Here is a 20,337-nt window from a genome sequence, read left to right as displayed (position 1 = left end):
TGGCAGCGCCGGGAGGCGGCGCGAAGGACGGGGGGTGGGGCCCCGCGGTTCGTCGTGGCGACCGCGGGAGGGGCGGGGCCTGCGCTGCCATGGTAACGGGGGCGGGGCGGTGCTGAGGGAGGGGCGGGAAGGGCGGGCTAAGGGGCGGGAAACGGGCGTGGAGCAGCGAGAAAAGCCGCGTTCCCCGCCGGAGCTGCTGTTCCGTAGCCGCATCGCCGCTCGCCCGCAGGTGGGAGCAGCCCCGCAGGTACGGACGCCGGGGTCTGGCTGGGGTGAGGCTGCCGAAATCTTCCTGTTTTAACGGTTCCGCACACGCTCCGTTAACGTGTGAGCCCGCTTCTCAGTGATGACTAATGCAGATACTACAGGCTTTTTGTGTAATTGTTACAATCTGTGTAACAAGTGTGGAAAACCAACGCTCTAAGTCTCCAGTGAATACTGGGCCTTATCACTTTGTAATTTGAACCTGGAATATTTTTTTCATTTCTTCTGTAAAAACCCCAACTGTTCTGCATCCATTTCTTTCATTATACCACAAAATGCTGTTTTTATTAAAGGTATTCATCTTTTTTGGCCTCTTTTCCCTCAGCCTTGGAATGAAACTCAGCTAGAGAACAAAACAGCCAGGGCCTGTGTTGACTTTAAATGAACTGGATGTTCCCTTCCAGCTGTAGGTGACCAGGATTTTGAGAAGTTGCTCTTTTGAAAGAGAACAAAAAAAAGAAGAAAAAGAGGAGTTGCATCAGCAGGGGTTTGCCCCAGGATGAACAGTCAGTCGTAGTAAGACGTTAACTGCCATGAGCAGTGCGGTTTGATTCAGTGAGGGAGAAAATCCTATATGGGCACAATGGGATGTTCTTAAGATAGAAGCAAACTGGTCTGTGTGAGGAGACCTATTTCCATAGGGACTGTAAACAATTATAAAGCAATAAAATAGATCAGATTCATGCATAATAAGGCAGATACTTGGTCTTGTATTTCAGTATCCACCTTTCTTAATGTGTTGTATTGATGTAAAGGTGTTTGAACAAAAATAATGCTTTTGATGGTGCCCAGGAAGGGAAACAAATTCCTTTGTAAATAATTGGATTGTAATATATACTGCCAGTCTTTTTGTAGAACATATGCCTTTTTCTTTTCCACTTACGGAACATGCGACTGCTCCCTTTCTTTTCTCACCTTGCATTACGAGATGTTTAATTTATATTTTGTGAAAGTATGTGACTTTGTTAGCATATAAATGTCACTGTAGTAGCTCCTCTCGTCCTCAAGTTCTCCAAAGCATCCTCCAGCGAGTTCTGCATAGCGTTACTCACATGCAAATCAGCAATTTGAAGTAGGAAGGTAGCAATAATTAAAGTACCATCACTGCTGCTAATAACTCTTCTATGTTCCGAACAGTAAGGTCTTCCTAATAGCAGCTTTACAAATGAATTATTATAGCACACTTTTAGTTATACAGGTTTCTAAGGCTGTGTTTTTCTACCTTTGTAGTCACAGAGTTCTTAAGGTCATCATTGCCTTTCTGTATTGCTTCCCATGCGTATCTTAATGGAGTGCGCAGCTTGAAAGCTGGGAGCTTTGAGAGTATCTGCAATATCCAGTGCTTCAATTACTGCTGTTTGGCACCTCTTCGATTTAAATAAAATGTGATATGTTCCAGACGTGCCACGTGGTGGAGTAGCAAAATCTGCGGGGCTGTTGCTGCATGTTGCTGCAGGTGCGACAGGGCAGATGTGACAGGGCAGGGCTGCTGCGTGAGTTTGTTATTTATATTAGAATAACGTGGTAACAGCTATTTTGTTTTCAAGTAAATGAAAGCTACTCAGTTCCAGAAGGAAGACACTGTCAGGATCCATAGAACAAACACCAGGCATTTTACTGCTTAATTTCCCTAACTATATAAGAAATACTGGTTCTTTCCTTTATATTTTGGTATTTACATTTTCCTCTAGTAATTAAATGGGGGGGGTGCAATCTAACAAAAAGCCCTCCAAGCTTCAACAGATCTTGTCTGCCTCTGGTGGTAGCTTTAAGAATTCTGAACTGACAAGAAGTATAAGAAAGGTGGTGCTATTTATGCTTTAAAATATCAGGGATTACTTTAGTGTTTTTTTTTTTAATCACAGGAAGTAATTAAGTTACTAAAATTAAGCTAGAATTAATCAAACTCTTTTCTCTTTCCGCTGGTGATAAGATCCCTGCCATGTTAGTGTTAGCAAAATATGCAGCAATTCATTTCAGATAAAACTACCAAGCTGATGTGACCATTTACATGTGTTTACCCGAGGCAGAACAAAATCTACTTCTCTGTGCAACATTACACAAAGAAAAACATTTAACCTAAATGAACGTAGCTATACAAATAACTCTTAACTAAAGCAGCATTGTTTTCGCTCTGGATATGTGCTTACAGAGTTCCATTATTTTGCAGATTAGAATCCACGTGGATTACTCAGACCCTTCTTCACTGTTCTGGAATTTGAGCACGGGCTGGTTTCCTCTGGTAAGCTCAACTTTTTTGAGAACAAAGCAGCTATGATGCAACATAAGACCTTACATCATACATTTAAGACACAAGCAAGTGGAGATAACTACTAGTTTGCATCTTAAAGAGAAGCATTTTGCATAATAAATCTGTATCCTTTGTTGTCTAGTTCCTTTGTTGTCATTTCACTCTTCTACCATCATTCCCCCTCTGTTTTGTTTGATGTTTCATGGCTCTTTGGAATAGGCAGTTTTTCTTGTTTTGATTTAGACTGTTTAGTTAACTTGAGCCCCAAGCTATATCACTTAGATTTTGGATTGGGAGTGTTTTTCCTCCAAAAACACATTCAGAAGTCAGGTACTTGGTTTGGTTTTGAGCATTTATTAGCAAAAATCAGATCTTTAACACTGGCAACAGCAGACTTATTTCCTGAGCCAGAAACATCAGAGCATTTAGGTTAATCATCAATTCTGGTCCATACGGCTGTCAGTGTGCATGAGGATTCATCGTCTCCTGTATGCAGCTGTGTCTTCATGTAGGAACCAGTACACAAATTCAAGCTCTCTTGAAGACCTGTCTACACACTTGATTCTCACAACGAAGCTCCTGCCAAAAAACCAAAACCAAACATGGTTATAAAGGTATATAGTGATCAAAGGAACTGCTTCCAGAAGCGAACGCAGATCCTTTGCTGTGGCTACTGACCACCACTCTGCTGCCATGCTAAAAGGTCAAGCCTCACATTCTGAATTTAACTACAAAAGACAGCGAGACAATGAAGTTATTCCAGCTAAACTAAAATCAGAGCAGCATGTGCTCACTATGTACCATCCATTGAAAATACTACGGAGCTGGAAGGTGACTTGTGCACACTATGACCCCATTACAGATCTTAATTTTGTCATGTGGAGACAGAATTAGTAGAAATGTGAAGTAAATACCAGGTGGAGGTCATCTCCTTCGAGCCAGTGAGTCCAGCCCCTGTTCTTCTTCTCACCAGTCTGGACACAGACAAGTTTGTCATTTTCCCAGGTAACAAGGCTCTGGGGAAGAGGAAACAAAGTGTTCCTGTTATGTCTTCGTCTCAGTTCTGGAATATACTTGTAGACAATGTCCTTTTTTCGTGGATAAAAGGGGATGTAAATACTACTCCTCAGGGAAAGTGAAAGGCCTTGTCTATAGCTTTGCCTCTGTGTTGCATTACAAATAGTATTCATGAAACTATTTCAGCTCAAGTAGCTGGATTGATCATAGCATCTTAATTTTGCCATGGCCTCTTGATTTTATATGTTCAGGCTTACCTTGCATTTTCTGTTATCCAGGCCTTTGTTATCTTCGTCAAACTCTTCTCCAATTTTGAATTGAAGCACATAATCTCTAAACGTGCTAGTGGTGTGGATATGAAATGAATCACCGTCTTGTTTGATCACCTTCTGAGGCTTCAGCATTTTTGCGATTTTGCGTGTTGCAAAATCAATACCTTGGACGGGAGGCAAAAAGGTCAGAGTGGTAGTTATGAGCAGGCATTTTGACAGCCAGGACTTAGACTTTATTACCACTAGAAGCATTTCTTAGATAGTTTGACCTTACTGTTATGCAAGATTTTGAGTTTGGTGTTGCTTTTTGTTTAAAGCTGTATGTTGCACACATAAAGTAAATTCCTCCAATTACGTATTGGGGAAAAAATGCATTTTTCACAAGGTCGGTAGTTACGTTTCATCTAAAAAAGCCCTTTGCTTAGCTGGCCAATGTTTGCTATCAAGGAACAGGCGATCTGTATTCCATTTTAAGACACTAAACGCATTAAGAGTATATTACTTAGTATTCAAACCGTATTGTCATTATGGGAGCACCTATTTTTCTAATTGATAACACAGCAGGATTAAAAACAGAGAGCAGTTCTTTCACCATGTTGAAGATACCAACTAGATAATTTAAGTAGGTCGGCCAGCATAGATACAGCCAGAAAACAGATTTCATTCTATTTGTGTAGGCAATAGCCAACAAGAGACACTGCAGGTCGTTGGTTTACACAAGTCAAAAAGGCAGAAAGGGTTGGGAGAGGCAGGGAGGAGGCAGCACACGGGGCTACCTGCTCTTATGGTCTGTAATGAGCTTTATACAAGAAAGCTAACGAAGTACCGAGAACTTTCTTAGTTCCCCATTCACACACCATGCATCTCTCCTGCTAAAAGATGTAGGTAAGAGGTGAGCTTCCAGCACTCCATAAAAGGAACAGCTGGAGACTTAGCAACAAGTCACAGCGATGAGAGAAGTATTTTGTGAGCTGTTTAAAGAGAAGTGACACCAAGCTGAACAACTGCTTAGAAATGGCAAATACCCAAGCACTATTTTTTTGTTACTTAACATTTAATTAACTCTAGATATAGGTTCTGTAAGTTTGTGCTAAAAGCAAGAGAAATTTGAGTGGACAGGGTGAACTCTTCCCTGTCTCTGATGAAAGCTGAACAAAAATTCTACTTTTATCAAGTACTAAGCTAAGAAATTCCTGAAAGCTGCAAAGACACTTGGGTGACAGGCTAAAGTGTAGTTAATGCTGCTTATCAGTAAACAAGGATCCATTGTTTTTCAGAGGAAAGAAGCTTTAAGAATATCTAGGTTATAGCAGAACTCAAACTCAGGAGAACCCTTAGGAGGGAAGGGAAGAAGGAAACACCAGGTATTTTCACCTACCTAAGGCCACCATGTAACCTTCGAAGTTGTCATTGCTGACAAGGTTCCAAGTTCCATTGAAATCCACAGGCATTGCCGGGCTGTGGAAAGAAGATAGAATCACGCTCTGACCAAAAAGCAAAAATGAAGAAGTCGTTTTCCAGCCAGCCCTTATATCAGGAAGAGGGTGGGTGGGATCCTGTCCCAGAGCCTTTCTGCTGCAGGGGAAGGGTGCAGTTGCTGAGCTGATGGGTGAGAGGGTGTTCACGGATCAGCTTCGGCTGCATTCGAGGGAAAAGTTCACAGTTCCTGAAATCTTTGTGTGGAGCAAATGTTAATAGCCCAAGAGTTGCAATGCAACCCAACTGATTTAAACTATTCGTGTCCATCTCATAGACTTTTAAGGGAATAATGGACAGATCTTGTTGTTACTAAAACTCCCTGTGTGTGTATATCTGTGGCTTTATGATCTGAAATGTACATGTTTGTTGAAAAAGTGATCTACCCACCGTAAATACATGGTGTATTTGAACAGCCAGGGACTGACAAAGTGTGGATGGTTTGTATCAGCAAATTTTAAAGCAGTACCTGTGACACAGTAATAGAGATAAGTTGCTTGACTTCAAAGAGAAAGGATATGTAAAGAATTTGGAAGTGAGATTCAATTTCCTTTAGAAGATGTTCTGAATAAAAATGGGATATTTTGCAGAGAAAATTAAGTTTCCCTGAACTTTAGCTACACTTTTGGAGCTGACAGTTTGACCTACGTGACTCACAGAATCATGTGAGTAGGAAATTAGGACGTCAAAGCTTGTTTCCTGTTTGCAGATGGATATTGTTCTCTAACCTATACTAAGCTAGGAATGGCACAGAGAAATGCAAATTAATGTTTCCCCTGGACCCAAATAGTAACATTTCACCCATAATTTGTTCTTACGAGGTTATGGTAGTAACGCACTGTTGCAACTCTGCTGACTCTTCCAAGTAAAGAGCAGTCAGTGGTTGGGTAAATCCTGTGTAAAGGCCTGGATATGATCTTTCCATTGAAAATGAAGATTGTGCAGATTGTCTGGGATGTGGCGCTTCTTTCTGTCAATCAGTACTTCATCTCAAACTAAGACTTACAAAAGGCACTAGGTTACTGTTTCAAGGCTCAGCCAAAGAATTACCAAGTGCCCTGGCCACATCTGTGATGGTTCATTTCTTTCTCTCTTACAAATTCAGAATTTTCTTTTTGTGGAAGTAATTTTTTTGTCTTTCCATCTTAACTGCCATGCAGCATTGAGCACCTAACACATTCCAGTAAGATGTGGCCTCATTGCAGAAGTAGATAAAGTTGCGGAGATGGTATGAAAAAGCCGTTGACCCACTAGGTAGCATCTTGGAAACGTCAATATTTTTAATAAGGCACATAATCCAAAGAAAAATGGGATCACAGCACATAAAGGGAGGTAGAATTCTATCACCATGACATTCGCAGTGCGTCTCTAGTTTATATTCACATAATACAAACAATATACTGATTCAAAACCAGATTTCTAGTACATAAAAGCATTTCACTTTTATACAGTCTTAATATCCTACCATTTCATCTCAGCACCAGTTTCAGAAAACAATTCTGGCTATATACATTTGGCTCAATAGTAAAAGCTCGTTTATTACTTGAAATAACAGTCAGTGCAATGACACTATTACCAACTTATATCCATTAAATCAATGTCCATAAAGCAGTTTCTGAAGTAGGTTTGTCCATGGGAAACAGTGCTGAGCTTAATGTACAGCTCTGGAAACATGAATGGAGAAGTAAAGCACAAGGCATTTCTGGGAGCAGAACGCAGGCCGGCAGACAAGCGGGCGGCGTATTTGAAAGGCAGGAAACTCAAACACGGTATATCCAGCACATCAGCCAGGGGGAAATTCTTCCCTTTCAGGATAGAGCTAAATAATTTATTTGAGGTGCACCACATGTTGACAGTTTTTAAAAAATTACTTATACAGATTTACTACCAGAAAGTGGTGCCTTTTGAAATTAAATGGCTTTGTCTGTTAAGACACTGTAAGTTATTAAAAATACTCGTGTTAGTATTTTATAAATCGCCGTCTGAATGAAAACTAATCAGAACATTTTCATTTGTTTTTTTGTATTTTTTATATGCAAGTGTGAATTTTTATACTTAATTTACTACACCATGACAAAGTGTTTAAATGTGAAAAATCTTATTGTTGGATTTAAAAAAGATTGTGTAGGTCCAATTATGGAGTGCACCAAACCTCAACAGCAACTACATGTGTACTAAAACCACAGAATTACCCCACTATTTACTTAAAATTAAAAAAGAAATCCCCAAAATTCACATTTTCATGTACCGAACTGTAACTTTTTTCACAGCAGAAAGTAAATTAGTTGTAGAGTGCCTGTTAGTTCTTGGAATCACTTGCATATTTCTGTAAGGGTGCCAAGACAACCCCAGCGTTCCTGTCTTCACTCTCGGGACTATACAGATCGTTTTTTTCTATGTACGCTTGAACTACATCGGGCACCAGGTACCGAATGCTCTGGCCCCTCCGCAGTGCTCTCCTAATCTTGGTGGAAGAAATGTCATTTGTGATCCATTCTTCCACAAGGTGGATGTTATTCTTATGTCTCCACAACAGATCGGATTCATAGATGAATTTCTGGACGTTGTTTCCAGCCCTACTGATGCATACAAGGCCATGATTTTCCACAATTTCAGTGATGTCCTCCAACTTCCACAGATTGGGGATCCTAAAAGATTCCAGCATGTCACTTCCACAAAGCAGTTTAACCTGTGGGGCACCTTAAAAAGAAGAACAAATGAGAAACAGGGCTTGGTTTAGGCCACCAGATTTTTAGCTAACTTGATGAGGACATTTAATTTCTAGGCTACCTCTCTGTATCTTTGGTTGTTATGTAGCCTACTAAGAATAAACTTAGTGAAATCAGAACAAAGAACTAGCAACAGTGCAATTCCCTTGAAACAGCAAGTATTGTTAAGCACTTAATTTGCAAACAGACTTAACTTTTTATATCTGGACTCTGATTTTTCTTTTTGACCGGGTCATGCTTGTGCGGGTCCTGTTTCCTCTTCCGTCCTGGCTTTGTTAAAGGTAGAGCATTCTGCGTACTGTTGGTGGGATCAGGAGATAAAAGCTTTTGATGATGGTACCTGCAAAACAGATGTATTTTAAAGATGTAGGACAATATAGGGAAGAGTATGGCCTACTAAATAATCTCTCTCCGCTTCCTCCTGCAGTATTTTCACGGACAATCCATCCAAGAACTCATCTGCTGGAACAGGGACCTCTGAGAGCTGCGTCATAACATCGGTCAAAGATTTCAAAGCAACAACTACAAGGTTGGTTTGTTTCTTTTTTTAGTAAAAAATCATTTTAAAAAGAAGAACCTCGGTGAAGTAGCCATCACGGAAAGAGTGAAAAACATCAAACTTGAAAATTGTTCACAGGCTCATTCTTTGTACTTTCAGGACTACTGCTGCAATCTTTGATTTACAATGCTCATATAAATAGTACTTCTGAATTCACCAAGTCTCTTCATATGATATGAGGTCAGCCTACTATTATTCTAACTTGTTAAAGCTACCACCATTTCGTATCCTTCTATAGGTTCTGGAGAGTTTTTAGTGTTTGGCTGAAGAATACCTTAAAACTTTTAGTGTTTCCAACCACTCACTCTGGCTGCTTTCCCAATCATCAACTTCCACCCAATCTGAGTTTTTGGTAGCTAGTTTTGCCATAGTTACTCGGTGATGTGCGCTGATCAGACCTTTCTTCTTATACGCATCACCTACTGGTGAAATTATTCCTTTGATTACTTTGTATTTTCCTGTGGAAAAAACACATCATACGAGAACATGAAAAGTGGTTGAGCAGATGTTACTTCCACTGTATTGTATTTAAACTAGTACATAACCGTCATTCATTGCGACTGCTAAGAACACCAATGCTGGCTCTGATTGCCAGCCCGGCGGAAAAGTACAGTACACTTCTACCATTGTGCAAGACAGCACAATTAAAGAGTTAGTACGAGATATTACAAAGATATATTTCTATAAAGAAAACCTGTAAAACTCATGCTTTAGCTCATCAAAATCAGTAATAAGCAGCACATGTAAGACTGTTCTTGCATGCGTTTGGCCGACGTGATTTTGTGTGATACATACACACATAGCAGCTTCAATATCTAATTAGTATTTCCAAAAATATCTCTCACTGTCAAACAGACGTTCATCTATACAAAATATTCACCTTAACATTGAAGCCTCTGCTTATCAGAGCTGTTCAGAATGCTCTAAATGACCACCCTACCTGTTTCATGGAAATAGTCTCTTGCCAGCTCAAACAGCCTCAGGTGCATGTTGGTGATGGGGTTGAAGGAGCCGCAGGCCAGCAGCACCACTTCAGTCTTCTTCTCAGGGTCTTCCGAGGCCATTTCTCGCAGCTGCGGAGCTCGGTGCAGAACCTCAGTGCTTGTCACCAGCCACTGCACGGAGACGAGATTAAAAAACAGTTATTCTTATTTATTTGTGCTGCCAATAAGCAGAATATTTCAGGAGCAAATTGAACAATCTTTTCCTCCCGCCAACATTTGGCCTGTGATTGCTCATGATCCAATTTTTAAGAGATTAAAACTAACTTTTTGGGGAAAACCATGCGATTTGCACATCTAAGGAAATAAAAAGACAACTAGGTTCCAGTGATGGTGAAAGCCCAGCCACTGCCTGAGATATGTATGGAACTATTCCTGTTCTTATTGTATAAAAACATAAGTGCTTTGATGAATTATGTACAATTTGGCAATGCTTGACACAGCTCTAATTATTGCAGTTTGACCATAGGGTCCAAACGAGCAGCCCAGCTCCTGCTATACAGACGAAGATCTGTGTGCAGGTGTTTAGTTTCACAAAACCGAGAATGGTCTTAAAATCATTCATGCTATCTTACACCAAATACTAAATGAAGTATTAGTAAAACCTCTCTATGGAGACTTAAGGGCAAACAATGTAAAATGGCCTTCACTTGTTGAACATCCCGGATCATTTTACCTTCTCCTTCCACAGGAAAAATGAGGTGCCGTGATGTTGTCCATTACACATGTGCTTGTAATCTCATCATGCTTGTACATAATCTTACCAGTATTTAGTGTGTGCTGCTCACAGTCCTGCTAGTGCTTAGCTGGATTGGACATGTATTTGTACTAAAAACCATCAAAATATGCCTAGGGTGGCTTTTGGGGGGGTTCTGAAAACCATCTTGTTTGTTTCTGTGGATAAGCTGGTGACCAATCTTGTATTTCCGAGGTAAATATTTATTAAACGCGTTTATGCATCTATAGAATATAAACATAATTAAATATTAAGTTGACGGCGTGCAGGCGGTTGCTGGCAGCTCTCCCCCGCTGAGCGCTCCGGTTTTCGCTCCGGTTCAGCAACCTCCTCCACAACGAGCGGCCTGCACACGGGCACGGCCCCCACCGGCCGCTGCGCAGGATCAGCGCCCCGCCCAGCCACTCCCCCACCTCCGCGGCACCCCCGGCGGGGCGGGCCCAGCCCCGACCCGGGTCCCGGCCCCACCGCCGCCCGGCCCGGCCCCGCCGCCCCGCGCTTACCGGTCGGGCCGCGCCGCCACCTCCTCGCGCAGGGGCCGCACTGGGCGGGGCGGCCGCGCCGCGCGCTCATTGGCCGGGGCGCGCCGGAAGCGGCGATGGTGGGCGGAGCCCCAGGGGGGAGGTTCCCGCGTTGCCCCCGGTTCCCGCGCCGCCCGCCGCGGCCTGCCCCAGGTGAGGCGGGAGCGGGAGGCCCGGGCGGCGGTGGGGGCCAGGTTGGGGGGGAGGGCGGTCGTGGCCTGCAGGAGGGGACCCGGGCGGACCCGCTTCCGGATGCAGCGTGGCCTCGTGGACGGGCAGGACTCGGATGTGCCTGAATTCCTTCTCCCTTTTCCCCGCAGAGCTCCTGCTCGTTCTCCTCTTTCGCACCTCTCCATTCCTTGTCTGCCCGCTGCAGGAGCCCCTTGCTTTAGCGCTGGAACTCGCTGGTCAGCGGCTGTTGCACCGGTGCATGTCTGCTGCTGTTTGATACCCCAAGTTTCCTCTCTAGTGCCCTGGTTTTCTACAGCTAGTGATTCTACCCAAGGTGTTTCAGGCAACGGTGTCCGGGTTGTTGTCCCTTAAATAGTTTCCCAAAGCGTAGCTGAAGAGTAGAATTTGTTGTTTCGTATAGCGGGACCTTGGTATTCCAGTAATTGCTGCTTGGTTTCAGACCTGTGTGGTTTTATGTGCTGTGGCTGTTTGAGTTACTACCGTGGTGAACTGCCTTGTGCTGCAAAGAGAACGATCCTGTACACTCAGGCTAATATTTCTGTATTTCCACAGCAGGGACTTACAAGTGTTTGATTAGATGTTTTATCATCAAAATATTGCATAATTTTCTTGATACGTGGAGCATTTAAAGAGAAGTTTGAAGTTGTTGGCACACAATAAAATGTTCTTTCTCTTAGGAGTGTCATGTAACAACTGAAAATTTTCATCTGAAGACAGAAAATGGCTTCAAGAGGAACAACAGAGACAAGTAAACTGAAACAAAACTTGGAAGAGCAGTTGGATAGATTAATGCAGCAGCTTCAAGATCTGGAGGAATGCAGGTAATAAAAACAGATGTTTTCCTCTTAGATGGTAATATTTGTCTTAAGTGGTTGGCAGAAGAAAACCGTACCTTTCAAAAGCCTTGTGGGTTGTCAGTGCCCTTTTGATACAAGTGTTTTCACACACAGAACACGAGCGCACGGCTGCAGGGAGGTTGTGCGCAACCAAGAAAACAACACGGGCCTTAGTGAAATAGCAGCTAAGAGCACTAGAGCAGAATAATTAGAAGTGATGCGAGTGTTTTCATTGAGATCTGAGGAACGTGCTTCATGATGGTCCCTGGTGTCCTTTTTTCCACGTTGCATCTCAGGTTTAGCCCTATGAATTAATGTGTCTTGTTGGATCCTCTTTAGAGAGGAGCTGGATGCAGATGAGTATGAAGAGACCAAAAAAGAAACCCTAGAACAACTCAGCGAGATCAATGACTCCCTGAAGAAGATTATGTCTGGAGATATGACTTTGGTTGACGAGCTGAGCGGGATGCAGCTGGTAAGTGTGATGTGTTACTAAAAATGCTTCACATTGTGGTCAATGAAATGGAAAATACATACAAGCGGTTCCTTATAATTTTTAGACAGGCACATACGAAAGCTAGATCTATGTATCTAATGTTTAGAATATTTAATATATATGTACATATAAAAATTGGCCAGGTCTCTTCATTTTATGCTGACTTCCAAACTTTTGATCTATTTTCTCTCTTTTCAAATATTCAGAGCATTATTGGTTCCTTCTGAGCCGTATGTTTTAGGGTTGTGTTTCCAGAGAAATTACATTTTGTCCAAGTGTAACTGTGGTGAGATCTAATGATAATAGTTTTGATACTCCATAGAGGATTTGAATAACAGTAGGAGATTTACTTCATCATTTACATTCTGCTTACCCTCAGAAGAGCTGTAATCATCAGTGTGGGTGTTAAAACTGCTAAAGATAGCATAGCACATCCACTTGCAATGTGCTAATATGAAGATGATGTTGGAAGTGATTAGAAATTAAGACCTGAATTGCAATGAACAATTTCACAGTGCCATTCTCAGTGTACTTGCACTAATCAGTGGATTTTTCAAGCTCTGCGTAAAGGTCATATGGTTTTTTTTCATCTTCCTCCCATGGTTATGCACAAAAAGAAAAGCTTTCTTTATCAAATGAGGCAGAGGGTACTAATGATGCTTTCCAGCCTTCATTAATCTTGTAATGCAGCTGTAGCTTGTGATGTTATTAGTTCTGGTCATTCTTGCTCTTTTCCTTGTAGGCAATACAAGCGGCCATCAGCCAGGCGTTTAAAACTCCAGAAGTAATTAGGATGTTTGCAAAGAAACAACCGAGGCAATTGAGGACGAGGCTGGCAGAGGTGAAGGTTTCTCTTTTACCGTAAAAACTGTTTATTTGAGCTAGACTGATTTAAATATGTCACGACTGTAAGGAGAGCACCAAGTGTGTTAGAAACCTTGGTGGCAGCATCATAAGGAGACAGAGAAGAGGTCTCTTTCAGAATTTGATCAGTTTTCAATGTTCATTGAGGTAATGGGGACAGCAATATGTATTTCTTGAATTATCTTCCATCTTGCTATGAACTGAGTACAACTGCGAATAGAAAATCCAAATAGTATCAATCTGTAATTGTATTGAGGGGCAGGAGAGTGCACTCGATGTTTTGGAGATCTAGGCTGAACATAAGATCCAGATAAAGTGAAATGAAATGTCATTCCTCCATGTGGTATGTGGATCTGTAACTTCGAATGAATAACAGTCTTTGATGAAAAGGTGATCCAAGTCTGGAGAAATCAAGGATGTCAAGGTCAGCTGCAAAGAATATTTGCAGAATGGTCAGAAAAACTTCATGGCCATCTCTTAAATTTTGAGTAGCTCTGTCCCTTACTTCCATGGGTACCATGCTTACTGATGATATTTTTAGGCTGTTGCATTGCTCGTGCTGTTGTGTTGAGTGAAACTATTGAGAAGCTTATATACTGATTTATTTCCCCCCTGGTATGCAGATGGACCGAGACTTAATGGTTGGGAAGTTGGGACGGGATCTGTACACCCAGCAGAAATTGGAAATCCTGACTGCCCTCAGAAAGCTTGGTGAGAAGGTGAGGTGTCGGTGCGGCTTGTGTTTGTAGTACTTAAATGTCCTTCTGTTTTAATGCTGAGCTTTCTGAAGCACTCAGATATCAAATAGTATTGTGCATTTATTTAAGGCTGTTCCTAGTTTAAAATGCTTTGGTGGGTCATGTGAATGAATCATGTGATATTTATTAATATAAAAGCTACAGAACAAGCGTTTTACTGGCTAACTACCAGCTGTCCACCTGGCAGGAACTACTGCAGACTTTTGACATACACTGAACTTTACTTACTTTTGTATTGGTGATAATAGCTGCCTCTTGGTATGAGATAAATCAGTTGCGGGGGAGATGAGTGCTAAACTGGTTGTTTCCCTAATGTATCAGTGGCAGAACAATCCCTGGTTTTTACCACTAGAGGGGGGAAGAGAAATTGTTATTTCTTTCTTCTGGCAGTATGTGTAGAAAATGGGGGGCTGTCAATCTCTGTACTTAAACTTTCTTAGGAAGTGGGGGAATGTAACAGAAAGGATCAAGTGCAGTACTTAAAGGAGCTGCGTTCCAGGCAGATGACACTAGCAAATGCTTTCCTTCAGAGTACTTTTTTTGCATAACTGTCAGAGAAATGATTTGGAAATAAGTTAAAAAGCTGGTTCAGATTGTGAACTCAATGCATGAAGATATCTAATCCTCCTGGCACGAGTTCAGACAAGCCACTTCAGCACACTCTGCCATTACCTCTCTTCTGATTTAGCTCACTCCAGATGATGAGACGTTCTTGTCAGCAAATGCTGGCACAGCCCTGAGCCAGTTTGAGAGAGTCTCCACTGACCTTGGTAAGTTTTCATTCTCATGACTTCTCTTTTCTTTGCCTCATTAAACAGTGATTAATAGAAGTACTTGTGATTCCCCCTATGAAAGAGAAAATACAAACAGAAGATTCACACCATTAAATTTTTATCTACATTTTTCTGTTAACAATGAAACGCTGATACACTATCCCTGAGGAAAATCTGGTCCCAAATGTCCATAAAATTCCGAGTGTTGCCCATGATGCTGAAGGTTCGAACAGCCCGTCTCAAGCAGAGATACTGGCAGAGCTGGTTTCAGACCTGGCAAGCCACTGTGTTGTCTTCCCCCCAATTAGCTGAAGTGTTCTAGTTTTTCAAAATGTAGGTTTGATTTATACTGTATAGAAGAAAATTCACAATTTCTGCTAATACTCAACTGAAAATGGTTTTTTTCCTCTCTCAGGATCAGGAGACAAAGTCTTTGCTCTCGCAAGTTCTGAAGTAGAGAAGGCCAAGCAGTGAAGAGGTGCGTGAGGCTTGTGTCTCCGGTTCTCAGCAGCACTGGACTTCTGCCACATTGCATTGGGTTTTTTCCGTTTTTAACACTTTGAAAACAAGAAAAGCAAAACAAAACCAGAAAAAAAACCACAAACCCTAAACTTCTTGGGTGCTTAATCAGAAGATACAAAGTAAACAGCCTTAAGTGCACTTTGGAACCTCGGTGTCTGTACCCCTTATTAACTTAAGCTCTGAGGCTGAACACTAAGTGGTACCCTAAAAGCAAAGCATGGCGTGACTCTTGGGAACGGATCAGCTGTTTTGAACTTTTCAGAATCTGTATTTCTCTAACTATTAAACCGTGATCTTTTTGCATGTGGTTGTAGCAAGCAGCTCTTTTTCAGGAGCAGTCTTAACGAGCGAGTGCGTTTTTTGGGGTGATTCTTCACGTTGTTCTCAAGTTGTCTTAATTATTGTTTGGACTCCCTACTGAGTAGTTTGTGCTAGGAATGCTCTGAAGCTTTGAAAAATCAACTTTGTTCATTTGAAATGCCATCTTTTCTGCAAACTGTTTGCAGAAGAACCAAAACAAGAGTGTATGCTGACAGTTGGCCCATAGCTGCTTGTTCGCTGGGCACATGAACGAGCGTCATTGTGCCCTGGCCCCCACTGCCGAACAATGGAAGCCCTGTGGGGAGGATTCTGGAGTCGTTTAACCTCGTGTATTGCAATGACAGGGAATTGCTAAGAAATGGCAATGAGAAGCCCTTTCTGTGACCCCCTTCTTGAGCTCGAGATGTCTAACCACATGCTACCGGTATTTCCCGGTATTTCTAGGATAGCATGAAGTAGCTTGCAAGTAGAAACAAGTTTAGAAAGGGGGGAAACTTATTACGTGATCAGTGCAAGTGTTGGTCAGTCTATTTATTAGATGGTGGTGCTGTGGAGAGGGAAGGGTCTGTGCCTCCACAGAGAGGTTGGAATCCTGAATAATCTCTGGGTTTAGCATGACTTTAAGTCTCATATTGTTGAATTTTTAGCACTGAGTGTGGAGAAACTCCTTGGGAATCGGGATGTGTGTTGAACTTTCTGATAAACGTTTTTGTAAAAACAACCTTAGGGATCTTGTTCTTAAGTTACTGGCCGCTTCACATTTTAATTCAGTATTTCTTAGCACTTTGAGCTGATTGAAAGCCCATGTTTCACTGGGAACTTTTTCAGTTTGAGAGATGTGCATTTCAGGTCTGCTCTGCCCTTGGTTTGTATTCGGGCGCTGATCTAATGATACTGGCAACCAACAAAAAGACATTTCTTAATTGAATTTTATACTTGTTCCCCTTCTTATTTTACCAGTAGCTAGGGGAAAGGATATGAGTAGAAGCCAAAAACCTTTCTGTTGTCATCTTGGCTGGTGAACAATTGTGTCTCTTTCCTCGGAACAAGAAGAGAAAAGCACGACGTTTCCTTATCAGTGTTGCCATGTCTGAAACTAGAAGCAGTAAATCGCATGTTCTTTAACACAGTGTAGCTGCAGGTGGACGTATCTGTTCAGCTTATGGCTTCTAGCTGTAAAAGAAGAAAAAGGAATTTCCCTTGGTGCAGAAGGAGTTCAAACATCAGGCAGTTTGGGGCCCTTTGGACTCAGTTTTAACAGGGAGTTAGTGCTTCCTTTCTTTGGAGAGCTTCACAAGTGGAGGAAGCGTTATGAAATCTCACTGGCAGAAGGCGTTTGGCTGTGAGTTTGTTGACGTGCTATTATTATCTGGCACCCCTCGGAGAAAGTGCGACCTGCGGGTCACCGATACTGCAGTTCCCTTCCCGTGAGAAATGCATCAAGAGGAGAATGCTACTGCTTTGCTGCTTAAACTCCATTAATTCTGGTTTTGGTGTGTGGTAAATCTCAGTGTCTCATAGGCATCGCTTCGAGTGGGTAGCATAGACTACAAGCAGAAATTTAACATGATCAGTTGTAATTTCGATTCCGCTTACGGGGCATAAATACCTTATAAATAAGAAAGTTTGTCTAGTTGTAAACTAGGACTGGAGTAGAATAAGCCAGAAAATGTGTTTTGCTTTAGCAGATATTCTTTTGAAATCTAGTATTTTAGAAATGAAAGGATGCAGTGTATAGACAGCAGAATTTGTCTTTCACTGATGGAACTTTTTTCTCCTTTTTTTTTTTTTTAAGCAGCTTTCGTTTAGATGGGGTCTTTTGTCCACTCTATCAGAACCATTTTCCTGTCTGGGTCAGTATTATGTTCTCTGACAAAGGCTAATTGCAGCTTTATAGCTGAGAGCAGCTTATTAAAAGGCATTATTAGACAGTCTACAATTATTGAAAACAAAACAGACCACGGGGACTGTAGCTGCCGCCTTTTCCTTTCTGCTCATTACTGGTGCTAAGTAACTCTTCCCCCCCACAGCCCCCACTCTGCTGGTAGCATTGCTATGTAAATTAAATCTCTGGGCACTCCTGCAGATCACACTAAGTTTATAGTACAACAACATGGAAATCTTTCTCCTTGTAGTTTTAGAGAGGTGGATGTTTCCAGGAGAAACTTGTTTTTATTGACTTGCAAATATTTCAGGATTTTTTTCCAACTTTCTGTACTGCAGGCAGTTGAAAAATTGTGATTAAATTCATCCTTGACTGAATATCTTTGTACATTGTGCTCCTTCTGCTCTTGAAAAGGCCTCTCGTGATTTAGATGGACAAAGGTGATTGAGATCCATGACCGATATTATTGCAAGATCCAGCGTGCCAGGCCAGCCCTCCCTTCTCTAAAGCTGTGAAGGTCGGGAAGCGTCGCTGTAACCCGGGGCTGGATGTGTCCTGCCCAATGTGTAGTTTAGCACAGAAGCTGTTGCCAATATGAAGCTATTCGTATGTTGACTCTAGCAAATAGTTACTGAAGCAACCCCCTTGAAGTGCTTAGATTCATTTCAGAGGCATAGTAAGTTAATTTGGTGCGTCGTGCTAAATATTTTGCCAAATAATCCTGGGATGTACCTCTATTCATATCTCAAATGTTTCCGCAGAGGCTGGTAAAAAAAAATCCATAACCTATTTATTATGGTAATCATTTGCTGAAATAAAAACTGGTAAGAAAAGAACAAGTCCCAAATGAAAGCATGGGTTTGTTGTTTCACATACAAGCTGTGATGTTTGAGTTCCATCCCGATTCAGCATTAGACCTATGCAGATCACTTATTCTCTACACGTCTTTCTCTCCTGGAGTAAAATACAGATTATGATACTTGAATATCAAGCGCTATGAAGTTGTTATTGATCATACAATGCTTTGAAGATTAAAAGTGCTTTGTTTTTTGTTTATCATTTTACTTCTGAAATACAAATTGTGAAGTGCGGTAGCTTTAAACACATCAGCAAAGTTGCCCGGAGTTCTTTTTGGCCATATATGTAACCTCTCTTTTTTAATCTTTTGTCTCTATAGGGTGAATCTAGTGATTGTACTGATACAAAAGAAAAAGTGTTAGAGAGAATATTGAAGCTTCAAATGCTCTGTTGCTCGTCTGTCTCTGTCTCCTTGTATTATTGCCCTCCTTTGATCTTGAATGGAAAAGTAGCAAGTTATCTTTGTCTTAAAGGAAAAACAAGATTTCCTAAGAGATCCCCTAGTTCATCATATTACCTTGTCTGTTAAAATCACATTCATTTTGATAGAGAATTCTGTATTAATGATACCCTACTGACCAGGCATTTAAAGCTGTATCATCAGTGGCACAAAGAATAGGCAAATGAAGATAGAACTGTTTGGTTTTGTTTCCAGTGTGGCCATTCCTTCCTGTATAAGGACAAATACAATTTTTACATTGTAAAGAAATAAAAGTCAGCCTGCAGGCATCCTTTAGGTTCCCCACTTCCATCACTTTTAAATCACCCTCACTGAGTTCTGGGGAAGTCTTTTCTACTAGGGAGGTAAACTCTTATTCCAATTCTATCTGCTTAGCCAACGACGGAGGAGGGATAGGAGAGCTCATGTTGTTCTTTAGGAGTCGTGGAAAATGGGACACTTTGCCTTGCTATGAGGTTGTAGGGGTTTTATAACTTTACCTTAATAGGGTTTTATGCCTGTGAGGGGGAGAATTACTGGAGTTTATGTTGCTGAAGATTTCTCTCCCATAACTCTTACACATCCACGCTTCCCACCTCAGTCAAGCGGGAGCTGCTGGTTCAGAGCATCTGAAAAGGTGGCCTAAGGTATCTGATGCTATCTGACAGGATAAATAACAATATTTCAGAATAAGTGTTCTCCTAAAATAAAGTCTTAAAAGAGGAAATAGAGGTGTAAGGTTAGCGGATATAACTGTATGTAAAGCATTGCTGTATCATGCACTGAAATATCTACTGTAATTTAACACACTAATGTGGTAACGATATATTTAATGGCAGATTTCTTTTTAAAACAAGTTCTAATCATGGACATCTTTTTTTTACCTTACTATCATAATGTGTAGCTTGCTGCTTGCTAATGTTGAGGATCATGTTTTCAACATGCCTCCAGGAATGAGCTGGTAAGAGCTGCAGATGTACTGAAAACCATCAGGCAGAGCCACCTGCGCATCCTGCGGACAGAAGTGGTGATGTCTGGGTAAAAAGCTTTTCTTTTGATTGCCCAAGTCAATGTTCTCGTAAGGTGGAGATGGGAATTAAGTTCTGTAATGTTGTCGTAGAAGAGTGTGCTTTGCAACTTTGTAGATACCAAATTTAATCTGGGAACAGCTCTGGATTTGAATAAAATATGCAGCTAAGAAGGTTCTTTTACCGTACAGATGAAGTCTGGATTGATAAAAAGAAAATATTCATAGCCTTTTTTACACTAAAGGGCTTTTTTGTCCATCCCTCTAAAATCTTTGCCTGCCTCCTCACTGCACAGTCCGTGGCAACATTAACTATTGTAACTGAGGCAGCTGACCCATTTCTGTAGTTTTTTAGTACACTCTTTCTAGTTCATGCAAATTGTGCTCACGAGTCATGGAAATTTCAACTGAGTTGTGACCTTAGATCATTTATTACAGTGTCCCGAGTATGCAAAGAGCTGATCAATTGAACTGCGGGTAATTTTCAGGAGGCACTGCACTGTTTCTGCATCAGAGCACGATTTTGATGGATTGGAGTTG

At 41.5% G+C, this 20,337-nt stretch overlaps 3 protein-coding genes across 6 annotated transcripts; 1 reads left to right on the top strand and 2 right to left on the bottom strand.

Annotated features, from left to right (window-relative positions):
• Positions 1–152: 152 nt before the first annotated feature.
• LZIC (leucine zipper and CTNNBIP1 domain containing) lies at positions 153–19,060 on the top strand. 4 transcript variants are annotated; one of them, XM_065854937.2, is made up of 9 exons: positions 153–247; positions 2,435–2,506; positions 8,437–8,538; positions 11,696–11,839; positions 12,194–12,329; positions 13,093–13,191; positions 13,838–13,933; positions 14,661–14,742; positions 15,161–19,060. In XM_065854937.2, the coding sequence occupies exons 4-9, from the start codon at positions 11,739–11,741 to the stop codon at positions 15,217–15,219; spliced, it is 573 nt and encodes a 190-aa protein (XP_065711009.1). In that variant the 5' UTR covers positions 153–247; positions 2,435–2,506; positions 8,437–8,538; positions 11,696–11,738; the 3' UTR covers positions 15,220–19,060. The 4 variants fall into 4 exon arrangements, with proteins under 4 accessions (XP_065711009.1, XP_071654357.1, XP_065711008.1 ...); XM_071798256.1 differs by lacking the exon at positions 153–247 and adding an exon at positions 258–272; XM_065854936.2 differs by lacking the exons at positions 153–247; positions 2,435–2,506; positions 8,437–8,538 and adding an exon at positions 10,825–10,979.
• RBP7 (retinol binding protein 7) lies at positions 2,850–5,318 on the bottom strand. Its single transcript, XM_065855207.2, has 4 exons — positions 5,183–5,318; positions 3,790–3,968; positions 3,430–3,531; positions 2,850–3,094 (listed from the first exon to the last, which is right to left on the bottom strand). The coding sequence occupies exons 1-4, from the start codon at positions 5,253–5,255 to the stop codon at positions 3,044–3,046; spliced, it is 405 nt and encodes a 134-aa protein (XP_065711279.1). The 5' UTR covers positions 5,256–5,318; the 3' UTR covers positions 2,850–3,043.
• NMNAT1 (nicotinamide nucleotide adenylyltransferase 1) lies at positions 6,536–10,878 on the bottom strand. Its single transcript, XM_065854935.2, is given in 6 exon segments — positions 6,536–7,980; positions 8,204–8,349; positions 8,843–9,026; positions 9,509–9,683; positions 10,809–10,835; positions 10,837–10,878. Coding segments are annotated over 6 exon segments (975 nt in total). The 3' UTR covers positions 6,536–7,579.
• Positions 19,061–20,337: the final 1,277 nt, after the last annotated feature.

Source organism: Patagioenas fasciata, chromosome 23 (genome assembly GCF_037038585.1).
Source record: "Patagioenas fasciata isolate bPatFas1 chromosome 23, bPatFas1.hap1, whole genome shotgun sequence".
Taxonomy (NCBI): Eukaryota; Metazoa; Chordata; class Aves; order Columbiformes; family Columbidae; genus Patagioenas; species Patagioenas fasciata.
The sequence above is the reverse complement of the archived record's forward strand: the minus strand, read 5'-3'. Positions and strand labels throughout refer to the sequence as shown.